This window comes from Oncorhynchus mykiss, chromosome 14 (assembly GCF_057628025.1).
Source record: "Oncorhynchus mykiss isolate SJ-2025 chromosome 14, ASM5762802v1, whole genome shotgun sequence".
Taxonomy (NCBI): Eukaryota; Metazoa; Chordata; class Actinopteri; order Salmoniformes; family Salmonidae; genus Oncorhynchus; species Oncorhynchus mykiss.
The window spans coordinates 7,025,001-7,041,229 of NC_143035.1; the positions used below are offsets into that span (position 1 = coordinate 7,025,001).

At 41.1% G+C, this 16,229-nt stretch overlaps 1 protein-coding gene across 3 annotated transcripts in view; it reads left to right on the plus strand.

Moving 5' to 3' along the window:
• Nucleotides 1–16,229, plus strand: part of LOC110487700 (serine/threonine-protein phosphatase 2A 55 kDa regulatory subunit B gamma isoform) — a 30,225-nt gene that overhangs the window by 3,838 nt on the left and 10,158 nt on the right. The window contains exons 2-8 of one of the 3 annotated variants that reach the window (XM_036942757.2): nucleotides 299–459; nucleotides 3,766–3,863; nucleotides 4,054–4,219; nucleotides 4,644–4,756; nucleotides 8,623–8,800; nucleotides 10,669–10,833; nucleotides 11,292–11,461. In XM_036942757.2, the coding sequence (XP_036798652.1) occupies nucleotides 378–459; nucleotides 3,766–3,863; nucleotides 4,054–4,219; nucleotides 4,644–4,756; nucleotides 8,623–8,800; nucleotides 10,669–10,833; nucleotides 11,292–11,461 (972 nt within the window). In that variant the 5' untranslated portion in view covers nucleotides 299–377. Of the gene's footprint in view, nucleotides 1–298; nucleotides 460–1,715; nucleotides 2,021–3,765; nucleotides 3,864–4,053; nucleotides 4,220–4,643; nucleotides 4,757–8,622; nucleotides 8,801–10,668; nucleotides 10,834–11,291; nucleotides 11,462–16,229 lie in introns of those variants that run through there. The other 2 variants (XM_090198229.1, XM_036942758.2) reach the window with 2 other exon arrangements.

Here is a 16,229-nt window from a genome sequence, read left to right on the forward strand (position 1 = left end):
TAATAAAATCACCAATGATCACAAAACCATGACAACGTGCATGATTTGTTTGAATCAGTCACTACAGTACTAACAATGTCACCATTACTTTCATAGTAGTGCAGATGAAGGAAAGTAGACACTTTAGACATTTGAGATGCACCACAAGTCAACCTCCCTCCCTCCCTCCCTCCCTCCCTCCCTCCCTCCCTCCCTCCCTCCCTCCCTCCCTCCCTCCCTCCCTCCCTCCCTCCTTTTGTAATCCCTTTGGATGGTTCTGATGCAGTGTAATGGAGACCCTACTGCCCCCCTCTTGCAGGGCTGCTCGTGGCTTTTGCCTGAAGAGCCCCGCCCCACCAGGCCCCGCCTCCTCCCCTCTCCCGGACTCCTCCCCCAGGATGTTGAACCCCATCCAGGTCCTGTGCTCCGACATCACTTCCCTCTCCCTGGAGCCCGAGCCGTTTGCCTCTTACACTGAAGGTGTGTTTATACTGTGTACCGTATAAATGAATGACCAATGAATCACTTATTCAGATACATCGAGACCCAGAGCACTGTGTGTGTGTGCGTGCTTGTTTGAGTAAGTCTATATGTCCGTCTGTGTGTGTCTTTGTGTGAGTGCGTTTACGAGGGACTGTCTATTTGTCCATCTGTGTGAATATATGTGAGACAGTTTGTGTCGAGTGTGTGACTGTGTGTCTGTCTCTGTGTGCATCTGTCTCTGTGAGTGTATGTATCTCAGTGTGTGTGTGTGTGTGTGTGTGTGTGTGTGTACGTGCGTGCGTGTCATTGATTTCCTGAAATAGAGTTTGACCAGACGAACTCCAGTCTCACAGAGGACGTGTCTTTTCCTACACTCATTATCGCTGGAGTCAGTGCTGTAGGGCAGAGGACTGTCCCTGCACACACCTATCCATCCATTACTCATGGGGATATTAGACAATAGACAGTATATGATGGATTATGAGATGCGTATCTATGGATAATATGGATTCGGTATAGATACGGCATAGTTTTGACATAGAATCTAATCCTTGACATGTATAGGGTATATATGAGTATATACTGTAGATATATGACATATCAGAGCTCTCCTCTCTCTCTCGGTCTCTTTCTCTCTCTCTCTCTCTCTCTCTCTCTCTCTCTCTCTCTCTCTCTCTCTCTCTCTCTCTCTCTCGTGCTAATAGATCGTTTCCATAACCAAGCATCTCACTCTTTATTTTGGAGGGTGATGGAGTGCATGTGGACAGACACGTACAAACACACAGCCCCGCCCACACACACATGTCCCCTGCTGGGTGTCGGGTTTGGTATTATTAGTTTGACCATGCTGTTAAGAGAGTGGTATTGGCAGTAATGTTTACCCAGACCAGAGATTGCTATAATTGGAACAGTAGGACGCCCCATCCTCCCCTCGTTCTCCCCCACCTAAAAACGGACTACCTACCCTCCTTATCGACCCTTCAGCACTTTGTGTCCGTGTTGGTGTGTGAGTCACAGTGTGTGCATTTGTGCTTATGTGTTGTTGTGTGAAAAGTATCTCATGATTTGTTTCTGGGGGCTGAGATTAGTGTGTGAAGGACACGTGTGTGCTTATGTGTTACTTCTGTGAAGGACATGTCCATTAGAGTGCGCGTTTGGATGTAACAGAGGAGGCTGGTGGGAGGAGCTTCACCACCGTTCCAATCATTCCAGCCATTACAATGACCCTGTCCTCCGACACCTCTTCCCACCAGCCCCCACTGGTATGTCTGTGTGTGTACGGGGACAATGTGTGCTTGTGTATGTGCTCAGAGTGTAGTTAGGCGACGAGTCGGTCAGCACGGCCACTGTACCAGTGTTCTGGATCTCTGGGTCGGTGGGTCCTGATGGTAATTGAATGGGAGACCAGGCCTGCTATGACACCACAGGACACATCCACTCAGCTTCCCACTGCGCCACAGAGCCGTGATATGGACTCTGCACGGGGAGGGAATCTCTGCTTGGACCAACAATGCTGCTGCGGTGCACTTCCGTAGGGTCGGTGATGTGTGTCGCAGTGGTGAGAGAGAGAGAAAGTGCTCCATACTCCATCTAGCTACTGTATGTCTGCTCTCTGGCGATGCCTAGACAAGCTCGATGTGCGTGTGCTTGGAGAAACTGTACGTGCCGTGTGTGTGCGCGCATGCGCGTGCCTTGATGTGTGTGCTCTGAGATATATGGGTGTGAGACCTACTGCGCATGTTCTGTGAGGTCTGGGTGTCCTGTGCGTTGTGTGTGTTTGTGTGTGTGTGTGTGTGTGTGTGTGTGTGTGTGTGTGTGGCGGCCCGTGCAATGAGTTGCTGCGACGGCTCTCCAGATTTAATTTGGTCTGTTTGTGGGCTAGGTACGGCAGGCCCATTATGTCCCCCAGATTGATGATTCCTGCTTCCCCTGCTACTGTCTTCCTCTCCTACCGGGCTGCTGCTGCTAGAGCCAGAACACTTCAGCCTGTTGCCATGGCAACCCCATGCACGAGCAACCCCCCCCCCCCCAACCCCCCCCCCCCTCCCCACTCCTCCAGTCCTACACTCCCCTGTGCACACACACACAAACACGCACGCACATTGCCTGACAAACAGTGGAGCAGAGAGAGAGAGGGAGCGAGCGAAAGAGACAGAGAGAGAGAGAGAGAGAGAGACAGAGAGAGAGAGAGAAACAGAGAGAGAGAGAGATAGAGAGAGAGAGAGAGAGAGAGAGCGAGAGAGAGAGAGAGAAACAGAGAGAGAGAAACAGAGAGAGAGAGAAACAGAGAGAGAGAGAGAGAGAGAGAGAGAGAGGGAGGGAGCGAGAGAGACAGAGAGAGAGAGGGAGGGAGCGAGAGAGACAGAGAGAGAGAGAGCGAGAGAGATAATTATTTTCATAACAGCAGTTCTGTTATTATTGTCAGTACTATGATTTATAGACACTTTACTAATGGTGAATGGTTTATACACCGTTTAGAAGCAGACCTCCTAATTAAAAAAAAAAGACCTAAATCAATAGAACCAGTTAGGCTGTGTGCACCCTCAGTGGGGTCAGCTCCATCCGGATGCATCCATTTTTTTTAGGGGAAATGGAACGCGAGCCTGTGACGCGACTTCCGCTTCTGGGCGTTAACAAGGCGACACTCCGTCTTAACTCCTCCTCCACATCCACTGGATTGGTTGAACAGTGTAGAAGACAACCTCTACCGACAGTTTTCTTTTCTTTCTCTCGTCAGGCCATTCAAACTGAATCAGGCTTTCCACTAACTGTGAATACCACTGTAATCTAATGTCCGATTGAATCAGTCAGCGGTAAGTAAGAGATGCTTTCTGACAGGAAGGTCCCTCCCTGTCTGCTACAGCAGGCCTTCTCAGACTGGCCTGTAGTGTCTCTGAAAGACACTGGGACGGTTAGTGGAGTTCGGAGGGTTAGGAGAGTTCACGTAGCAACATTCGCTGTTCACTGTTCAGGTTGTAGCTGGGCATCAGTGTTGTCGCAGTATGTCAGAAGCAAGCTTGGATAATAACACCTGTGTCTGATGTGAGATTGTCTGTGTGTGGGTGTATATTTGTGTGTGGGTGGGTTTAGTTCAATTTTCATTTTTATTCATTTATGTCGCTACTTGCTGCACTGTTGGGTGATGCTGCTTTACAGTGCCAGCTGATAATGAACAATTCATTATGGTGAATGTTTATCTTCGTTCCGTTTGCTTATAGCTACTCTTTCTCTCCCTTCTCCATTCTCTCTCCCTCCCATCTCTCCCCATCTCTTTCTCCCTCCCTCTCTCGTTCCCGTCTGCAGCTGATATAATCTCCACTGTAGAGTTCAACCACACTGGAGAACTCCTGGCCACAGGGGATAAGGGGGGGCGAGTGGTCATCTTCCAGAGGGAACCTGAGGTAGGTGCACACACACATACAGCCACCCACGCAGACCTGGCACTGGGTGTGTTCATTCGGGGTTCGGGTCAGTTTTAAGCAACTTTGTGAAATAACTACAGTTCAGATTGAATTGACTCCAGCACTACGCTACACGCGCGCGTGTGTGTGTGTGGGATCTAACTCTCTCTTTCTCTCTGTCTCGCTGCAGTGTAAGACAGAGCCGTACTCCCAGGGAGAGTATAATGTCTACAGCACATTCCAGAGCCACGAGCCGGAGTTTGATTACCTTAAGAGTCTGGAGATCGAGGAGAAGATCAACAAGATACGATGGCTGCCTCAGCAGAACGCCGCCCACTTCCTCCTTTCCACCAATGGTGAGGGACCTCTGCCTTAGCACCAGGAAGCTATTAGAATGTTAGTGTAATAGCATGGCAATATCATCCATACATTGTCAATGTAATTCCCATATGACCTGCTTCATACACTGGTAGAGGGTCATAGTCTACATTGAATCTACCTATCCCTCTAGCTTTTTAACTGACTACAGATGAGATGATTTGAAACATGTGATAGTTGATTGCCGTGTCTGTCTCTCAGATGAGATGGTTTGAGGCATATGATTGGTGAATTATCCTGTGTCAGACAAGGCTGTTTGAGGCATATGCTAGGTTCATTGTGCTGTCGGTCCCTCAGATAAGACGTCTGAGGCATATGATTGGCTGATTGCCCTGTCTGTCTCTTAGATAAGGCTATTGAAGTTGTAAGATTGGTGTATTGTGCTGTCTGTCTGTCTATCAGATAAGACCATTAAGCTATGGAAGGTGAGTGAGCGGGACAAGAGGCCTGAAGGCTACAACCTGAAGGATGAGGAGGGCAGGATAAAGGACCTCTCCACTGTCACCTCACTTCAGGTAGACTCATCTTATTTATCTATCCATCTATCCATCTATCCATCTATCTATCTATCTATCTTATCGTTATCATGTCACCATGGGACCTTCCTTTCTTTCTTTCTTTCTTTCTTTCTTTCTTTCTTTCTCTTCACGTTGTATCTACAGTGCCTTGCAAAAATATTCACCCCGTTGGTGTTTTTCCTATTTTGTTGCATTACAACCTGTAATTTAAATAGATTTTTATTTTTATTTCATGTAATGGACATACACAAAATAGTCCAAATTGGTGAAGTGAAATGAACAAATGTACTTGTTTCAAAAAAATTAAATAAAAATATTTAAACAGAAAAGTGGTAAGTGTTTATGTATTCAGCCCCTTTGCTATGAAGCCCCTAAATAAGATCTGGTGCAACCAATTACCTTCAGAAGTCACATAATTAGTTAAATGAAGTCCACCTGTGTGCAATCTAAGTGTCACATGATCTAAGTATGTACAGTGAGGGAAAAAAGTATTTGATCCCTTGCTGATTTTGTACGTTTGCCCACTGACAAAGAAATTATCAGTCTATAATTTTAATGGTAGGTTTATTTGAATAATGAAAGACAGAATAACAACAACAAAATCCAGAAAAATCCATGTAAAAAAAGTTATAAATTGATTTCCATTTAATGAGGGAAATAAATATTTAACCCCTCTCAATCCGAAAGATTTCTGGCTAGCAGGTGTCTTTTATACAGGTAACGAGCTGAGATTAGGAGCACACTCTTAAAGGGAGTGCTCCTAATCTCAGCTTGTTACCTGTATAAAAGACACCTGTCTACAGAAGCAATCAATCAATCAGATTCCAAACTCTCCACCATGGCCAAGACCAAAGAGCTCTCCAAGGATGTCAGGGACAAGATTGTAGACCTACACAAGGCTGGAATGGGCTACAAGACCATCGCCAAGCAGCTTGGTGAGAAGGTGACAACAGTTGGTGCGATTATTCGCAAATGGAAGGAACACAAAATAACTGTCAATCTCCCTTGGCCTGGGGCTCCATGCAAGATCTCACCTTGTGGAGTTGCATTGATCATGAGAACGGTGAGGAATCAGCCCAGAACTACACGGGACAATATTGTCAATGATCTCAAGGCAGCTGGGACAATAGTCGCCAAGAAAACATTTGGTAACACACTACGCCGTGAAGGACTGAAATCCCGCAGCGCCCACAAGGTCCACCTGCTCAAGAAAGCACACATACATGCCCGTCTGAAGTTTGCCAATGAACATCTGAATGATTCAGAGGACAACTGGGTGAAAGTGTTGTGGTCAGATGAGACCAAAATGGAGCTCTTTGGCATCAACTCAACTCGCCGTGTTTGGAGGAGGAGGAATGCTGCCTATGACCCCAAGAACACCATCCCTACCGTCAAACAAGGAGGTGGAAACATTATGCTTTGGGGGTGTTTTTCTGCTAAGGGGACAGGACAACTTCACCGCATCAAAGGGACGATGGACGGGGCCAGAGCATTGAAAATGGGTCGTGGATTGGTATTCCAGCATGGCAATGACCCAAAACACACGGCCAAGCCAACAAAGGAGTGGCTTAAGAAGAAGCACATTAAGGTCCTGGAGTGGCCTAGCCAGTCTTCAGACCTTAATCCCATAGAAAATTTGTGGAGGGGGCTGAAAGTTCGAGTTGCCAAACGTCAGCCTCGAAACCTTAATGACTTGGAGAAGATCTGCAAAGAGGAGTGGGACAAAATCCCTCCTGAGATGTGTGCAAACCTGGTGGCCAACTACAAGAAATGTCTGACCTCTGTGATTGCCAACAAGGGTTTTGCCACCAAGTACTAAGTCATGTTTTGAATAGGGGTCAAATACTTATTTCCCACATTAAAATGAAAATCAATTTATAACATTTTTGACGTGAGTTTTTCTGGATGTTGTTGTTGTTATTCTGTCTCTCACTGTTCAAATAAACCTACCATTAAAATGATAGACTGATAATTTCTTTGTCAGTGAGCAAATACTTTTTTCCCTCACTGTATACACCTGTTCTGAAAGGCCCCAGAGTTTGCAAAACCGCTAAGCAAGGATCACTATGAAGACCAAGCTCTCCAAACAGATCAGGGACAAAGTTGTGGAGAAGGACAGATCAGGGTCGGGTTAAAAAAAATTATCTGAAACTTCCCACGGAGCCCCATTAAATACATTATTAAAAGATGGAAAGAATATGGCACCACAACAAACCTGCCAAGAGAGGGCCTCCCACCAAAACTCACGGACCAGGCAAAGAGGGCATTAATCAGAGGCAACAAAGAGACCAAAGATTACCCTGAAGGAGTTGCAAAGCTCCACAGCGGAGATTGGAGTATCTGTCCATAGGACCACTTTAAGCCGCACACTCCACAGAGCTGGGTTTTACAGAAGAGTGGCCAGAAAAAAAGGCATGTGGGAGACTCTCCAAAAGGCATGTGGGAGACTCTCCAAACATATGGAAGAAGGTACTCTGGTCAGATGAGACTAAAATGTAGCTTTTTGGCCATCAAGGAAAACGCTATGTCTGGCACGAACCCAACAACTCTCATCACCCCGAAAACACCATCCATGATGCTGCCACCACCATGCTGTGGGATGTTTTTTCATCGTCAGGGACTGGGAAACTGGTCAGAATTGAAGGAATGATGGATGGCGCTAAATACAGGGAAAATCTTGAGGGAAACCTGTTTCCAGAGATTTGAGACTGGGACGAAGGGTCACCTTTCAGCAGGACAATGACCCTAAGCATACTGCTAAAGCAACACAGAAATTGGTTTAAGGGGAAACATTTAAATGTCTTGGAATGGCCTAGTCAAAACCCAGACCTCAATCCAATTGAGAATATGTGGTATGACTTAAAGATTGCTGTACACCAGCAGAACCCATCCAACTTGAAGGAGCTGGAGCAGTTTTGCCTTGAAGAATGGGTAAAAATCCCAGTGGCTAGATGTGCCAAGCTTATAAAGACATACCCCAAGAGACTTGCAGCTGTAATTGCTGCAAAAGGTAGCTCTACAAACTATTGACTGGGGGATTGAATAGTTATGCATGCTCAGGTGTTCTATATTTTGTATCTTCAAAGTGGTAGACTTGTTGTGTAAATCAAATGATGCAAACCCCCCCAAAATATTTTTTAATTCCAGGTCGTAAGGCAACAAAATAGGAAAAAGGCCAAGGGGGTGAATACTTTCGCAAGCCACTGTATGTTCTGTATCTATGTTATGTCTGTGTTACATGCACACACACATACACACACAAACACAGACATGTATGCACACACACACACTCACTCACACACGCACGCGTTCTAGGTTGGACAGCATAAGTAGGTCAGTGGTGTGTTTATAAAAGTGGGTCATTGGCACAAGGTTTATGTATGTTTGTCTGCTTGGCAACAGTAAATACTGCCAGCTGTTATGGCCAGAGAAAATAACAGACTATCGTTTTCTCCACAAGTGATAATATTACATTTTTACAGGTATTCCTAATGGTTATATCTCTGTGGTTTTCCATTTGTGCTCTCTTTAAAGATACAATTATTTCAAAGCTCCCATTTTGGACAAATCTTGATTCTATGAATGTAAAACCTCATTTGATCTCATAATTTGAGTCTACTCACCACATAGTACATTTCTCTGTGTTTTCAGACTGTCTTCTGTGTTGTGTTTTCTGACTGTATCTTCTGTGTTGTGTTTTCAGACTGTATCTTCTGTGTTGTGTTTTCTGACTGTATCTTCTGTGTTGTGTTTTCAGACTGTATCTTCTGTGTTGTGTTTTCAGACTGTATCTTCTGTGTTGTGTTTTCAGACTGTATCTTCTGTGTTGTGTTTTCTGACTGTATCTTCTGTGCTCTGTCTAGGTGCCGGTGTTGAAGCCCATGGATCTGATGGTGGAGGTGAGTCCTCGGCGTGTGTTTGCCAACGCCCACACCTACCACGTCAACTCCATCTCCGTCAACTCCGACCACGAGACCTACATGTCAGCTGACGACCTGAGGATCAACCTCTGGCATCTGGGCATCACTGACCGCAGCTTCAGTATCCTTTAGATCAGACAATTGGTCAAAACACACACACACACACACACACACACACACACACACACACACACACACACACACACACACACACACACACACACACAGATTCCAACCGAACACACACAGTGATGTGGGGGAGGGGAACGGTTGCCGAGGAGTGAAAATGCAGCTTAATGAATTATTAAAACTGTTCCATGAATATTTCACTCCTTTTCTGGATTATAGTGCGGCTGAATAGAACACACACACACTCCTCGCCCCAGACAGGATTTGCGTTGGTACAATTCAGATACATTTGAGATTATCCTCCCACTACCTCTAGAGGTGTGTATGTGTTTAATAGTATATACATTGATATCAGTGTGTTTACGCATATCATTTTGAATATGTACTGCATGTACAGTACCAGTCTAAAGTTTTAGAACACCTACTCATTCAAGGGTTTTTCTTTATTCTTACTCTTTTCTACATTGTAGAACAATAGTGAAGACATCAAAACTATGAAATAACACATAAGGAATCATGTAGTAACCAAAGAACATGTTAAACAAATCAAAATATATTTTAGATGTTAAATTCTTCAAAGTAACCACCATTTGCCTTGATGACATCTTTGCACACTCTTGGCATTCTCTCAACCACCTTCACCTGGAATGCTTTTCCAACAGTCTTGAAGGAGTTCCCACATATGCTGAGCACTTGTTGGCTGCTTTTCCTTCACTCTGCAGTCTAACTCATCCCAAACCATCTCATTTGGGTTGAGGTCGGGTGATTGTGGAGGCCAGGTCATCTGATGCAGCACTCCGTCACTCTTTTTCTTGGTCAAGTAGCCCTTACACAGTCTGGAGGTGTGTTGGGTCATTGTCCTGTTGATAAACAAATTATAGTCCCACTAAGCGCAAACCAGATGGGATAGCGCAGAATGCTGTGGTAGCCATGCTGGTTAAGTGTGCCTTGATGTTTTTTACGACTGCACTTGAAGAAACTTTCAAAGTTCTTGAAATTTTCCGGATTGATTGACCTTCATGTCTTAAAGTAATGATGGACTGTCGTTTCTCTTTGCTTATTTGAGCTGTTCTTGCCATAATATGGACTTGGTCTTGTACCAAATAGGGCTATCTTCTGTATACCACCCCTACCTTGTCACAGCACAACAGATTGGCTCAAAAAAAATTCAGCTAATTAACTTTTAACAAGGCAGACCTGTTCATTCCAGGTGACTACCTCATGAAGCTGGTTGAGAGAATGCCAAGAGTGTGCAAAGCTTTCATCAAGGCAAAGGCTGGCTACATTGAAGAATCTCAAATATAAAATATATTTAAATTTGTTGAACAATTTTTTGGTTACTTTATGATTCCATATGTGATATTTGTAGAAAAAAGTTTTAAAAAATAAATAAAATAAAAACCTTGAATGATGTGTCCAAACTTTTGACGGGTACTGTATGTGTACTATGTTTTTAATCAAACACAAACACACAAAATCAAATTAGTATGTATGCTGTATTATATTGTATATTATAAACTGGGTGTTTCGAGCCCTGAATGCTGATTGGCTGACAGCCGTGGTATATCAGAACGTATACCACGGGTATGACAAATCATTTATTTTACAGCTCTAAGTTGGTAGCCAGTTTATAATAGCAATAAGGCACCTTGGGGTTTTGTGGTATACGGCCAATATACCACGGCTAAGGGCCTGTATCCAGGCGAGCCACATTGCGGCATGCATAAGAACAGCCCTTAGCCGTGGTATATTGGCCATATACCACACCCCCTCATGCCTTATTGCTTAATTGTTTAATGATTATCACAATGTGTGTGTATACAGTACTCTCTGCTGTAGTCCTGAGCCCCTGTGCCCCAGACATTGTGGACATTAAGCCAGTGAACATGGAGGATCTGACAGAGGTGATAACAGCAGCAGAGTTCCACCCTCACCACTGTAATCTGTTGGTCTATAGCAGCAGTAAGGGAACTCTACGGCTCTGTGACATGAGAGAGGCCGCACTGTGTGACAAACACTCCAAACGTGAGTACTCACACACACAGACATAGACATACAGACATGGCCTACCATCAGACACACACACATTTTGTTTTTCTATCCTTGTGGGGACCTAAAATTGATTTCCATTCAAAATTAACTCTAACCCTAGCCCTAAACCTAACCACTTACCCTAATTCTAACCCTAATTGTAACCCTAAACCTAACCCCTAAGCTTAAAATAGACGTTGACCTCATGGGAACATGGGAAATGTCCCCACTAGGGACAACAAGGATAGGGAATTATTTTAATATCCTTGTTGGGGCTTTTAGGTCCCCACAAAGATAGAAGAACCAACCAACCAACCAACCCACCCACCCACCCACCCACCCACCCACCCACACACACACACACACACACACACACACACACACACACACACACACACACTACCCCCACCTCTACCCCCAAACACTCACCCCCCTCTCCTCTCCTCCTCTAGTGTTTGAGGAGCCAGAGGACCCCAGTAACCGCTCCTTCTTCTCGGAAATCATCTCGTCTGTGTCGGACGTGAAGTTCAGCCACAGCGGTCGCTACCTGCTGACCAGAGACTACCTCACCGCCAAGGTGTGGGACCTCAACATGGAGAACAAGCCCCTGGAGATATATCAAGTGAGGAGCCCAACTTCACTATTAGCACAGAGACAATGACAGTATAGTATTACTATCACAGAGACATAGACAGTATACTATTACTATCACAGAGACAGTATAATATTACTATCACAGAGATATAGACAGTATACTCTTACTATCACAGAGACAGTATACTATTACTATCACAGAGATATAGACAGTATACTATTACTATCACAGAGACAGTATAATATTACTATCACAGAGACATAGACAGTATACTATTACTATCACAGAGACAGTATACTATTACTATCACAGAGACAGTATACTATTACTATCACAGAGACATAGACAGTGTACTATTACTATCACAGAGACAGTATACTATTACTATCACAGAGACATAGACAGTATACTATTACTATCACAGAGACAGTATAATATTACTATCACAGAGACAGTATGCTATTACTATCACAGAGATATAGACAGTATACTATTACTATCACAGAGACATAGACAGTATACTATTACTATCACAGAGACAGTATACTATTACTATCACAGAGACATAGACAGTATACTATTACTATCACAGAGACAGTATAATATTACTATCACAGAGATATAGACAGTATACTCTTACTATCACAGAGACAGCATGCTATTACTATCACAGAGATATAGACAGTATACTATTACTATCACAGAGACATAGACAGTATACTATTACTATCACAGAGACAGTATACTATTACTATCACAGAGACATAGACAGTATACTATTACTATCACAGAGACAGTATACTATTACTATCACAGAGATATAGACAGTATACTATTACTATCACAGAGACAGTATAATATTACTATCACAGAGACATAGACAGTATACTATTACTATCACAGAGACAGTATACTATTACTATCACAGAGACAGTATACTATTACTATCACAGAGACATAGACAGTATACTATTACTATCACAGAGACAGTATACTATTACTATCACAGAGACATAGACAGTATACTATTACTATCACAGAGACAGTATACTATTACTATCACAGAGATATAGACAGTATACTATTACTATCACAGAGACAGTATAATATTACTATCACAGAGACATAGACAGTATACTATTACTATCACAGAGACAGTATACTATTACTATCACAGAGACAGTATACTATTACTATCACAGAGACATAGACAGTGTACTATTACTATCACAGAGACAGTATACTATTACTATCACAGAGACATAGACAGTATACTATTACTATCACAGAGACAGTATAATATTACTATCACAGAGACAGTATGCTATTACTATCACAGAGATATAGACAGTATACTATTACTATCACAGAGACATAGACAGTATACTATTACTATCACAGAGACAATATACTATTACTATCACAGAGACATAGACAGTATACTATTACTATCACAGAGACAGTATAATATTACTATCACAGAGATATAGACAGTATACTCTTACTATCACAGAGACAGCATGCTATTACTATCACAGAGATATAGACAGTATAATATTACTATCACAGAGACATAGACAGTATAATATTACTATCAGAGAGATATAGACAGTATACTATTACTATCACAGAGACAGTATACTATTACTATCACAGAGACATAGATAGTATAATATTACTATCACAGAGACAGTATGATATTACTATCACAGAGACATAGACAGTATACTATTACTATCACAGAGACATAGACAGTATACTATTACTATCAGAGGCAGTATACTATTACTATCACAGAGACAGTATAGTATTACTATCACAGAGATATAGACAGTATACTATTACTATCACAGAGACATAGACAGTATACTATTACTATCACATAGACAGTATAATATTACTATCACAGAGACATAGACAGTATACTATTACTATCAGAGACAGTATACTATTACTATCACAGAGACAGTATGCTATTACTATCACAGAGACATAGACAGTATACTATTACTATCACAGAGACAGTATACTATTACTATCACAGAGACAGTATACTATTACTATCACAGAGACATAGACAGTGTACTATTACTATCACAGAGACAGTATACTATTACTATCACAGAGACATAGACAGTATACTATTACTATCACAGAGACAGTATAATATTACTATCACAGAGACAGTATGCTATTACTATCACAGAGATATAGACAGTATACTATTACTATCACAGAGACATAGACAGTATACTATTACTATCACAGAGACAGTATACTATTACTATCACAGAGACATAGACAGTATACTATTACTATCACAGAGACAGTATAATATTACTATCACAGAGATATAGACAGTATACTCTTACTATCACAGAGACAGCATGCTATTACTATCACAGAGATATAGACAGTATACTATTACTATCACAGAGACATAGACAGTATACTATTACTATCACAGAGACAGTATAATATTACTATCACAGAGACATAGACAGTATAATATTACTATCAGAGAGATATAGACAGTATACTATTACTATCACAGAGACAGTATACTATTACTATCACAGAGACATAGATAGTATAATATTACTATCACAGAGACAGTATGATATTACTATCACAGAGACATAGACAGTATACTATTACTATCAGAGGCAGTATACTATTACTATCACAGAGACAGTATAGTATTACTATCACAGAGATATAGACAGTATACTATTACTATCACAGAGACATAGACAGTATACTATTACTATCACATAGACAGTATAATATTACTATCACAGAGACATAGACAGTATACTATTACTATCAGAGACAGTATACTATTACTATCACAGAGACAGTATGCTATTACTATCACAGAGACATAGACAGTATACTATTACTATCACAGAGACATAGACAGTATAATATTACTATCAGAGACAGTATGCTATTACTATCACAGAGACAGTATAGTATTACTATCACAGAGATATAGACAGTATACTATTACTATCACAGAGACATAGACAGTATACTATTACTATCACAGAGACAGTATAATATTACTATCACAGAGACATAGACAGTATACTATTACTATCACAGAGACAGTATAATATTACTATCACAGAGATATAGACAGTACACTATTACTATCACAGAGACAGTATGCTATTACTATCACAGAGACAGTATAGTATTACTTTCACAGAGATATAGACAGTATACTATTACTATCACAGAGACAGTATAATATTACTATCACAGAGACATAGACAGTATACTATTACTATCACAGAGACAGTATAATATTACTATCACAGAGACATAGACAGTATACTATTATTATCACAGAGACAGTATAATATTACTATCACAGAGACATAGACAGTATACTATTACTATCACAGGGACAGTATGATATTACTATCACAGAGATATAGACAGTACACTATTACTATCACAGAGACATAGACAGTATACTATTACTATCACAGAGACAGTATAATATTACTATCACAGAGACATAGACAGTATACTATTACTATCACAGAGACAGTATAATATTACTATCACAGAGACATAGACAGTATACTATTACTATCACAGGGACAGTATAATATTACTATCACAGAGACAGTATAATATTACTATCACAGAGACATAGACAGTATAATATTACTATCAGAGAGATATAGACAGTATACTATTACTATCACAGAGACAGTATACTATTACTATCACAGAGACATAGATAGTATAATATTACTATCACAGAGACAGTATGATATTACTATCACAGAGACATAGACAGTATACTATTACTATCACAGAGACATAGACAGTTTACTATTACTATCAGAGGCAGTATACTATTACTATCACAGAGACAGTATAGTATTACTATCACAGAGATATAGACAGTATACTATTACTATCACAGAGACATAGACAGTATACTATTACTATCACATAGACAGTATAATATTACTATCACAGAGACATAGACAGTATACTATTACTATCAGAGACAGTATACTATTACTATCACAGAGACAGTATGCTATTACTATCACAGAGACATAGACAGTATACTATTACTATCACAGAGACAGTATACTATTACTATCACAGAGACAGTATACTATTACTATCACAGAGACATAGACAGTGTACTATTACTATCACAGAGACAGTATACTATTACTATCACAGAGACATAGACAGTATACTATTACTATCACAGAGACAGTATAATATTACTATCACAGAGACAGTATGCTATTACTATCACAGAGATATAGACAGTATACTATTACTATCACAGAGACATAGACAGTATACTATTACTATCACAGAGACAGTATACTATTACTATCACAGAGACATAGACAGTATACTATTACTATCACAGAGACAGTATAATATTACTATCACAGAGATATAGACAGTATACTCTTACTATCACAGAGACAGCATGCTATTACTATCACAGAGATATAGACAGTATACTATTACTATCACAGAGACATAGACAGTATACTATTACTATCACAGAGACAGTATAATATTACTATCACAGAGACATAGACAGTATAATATTACTATCAGAGAGATATAGACAGTATACTATTACTATCACAGAGACAGTATACTATTACTATCACAGAGACATAGATAGTATAATATTACTATCACAGAGACAGTATGATATTACTATCACAGAGACATAGACAGTATACTATTACTATCAGAGGCAGTATACTATTACTATCACAGAGACAGTATAGTA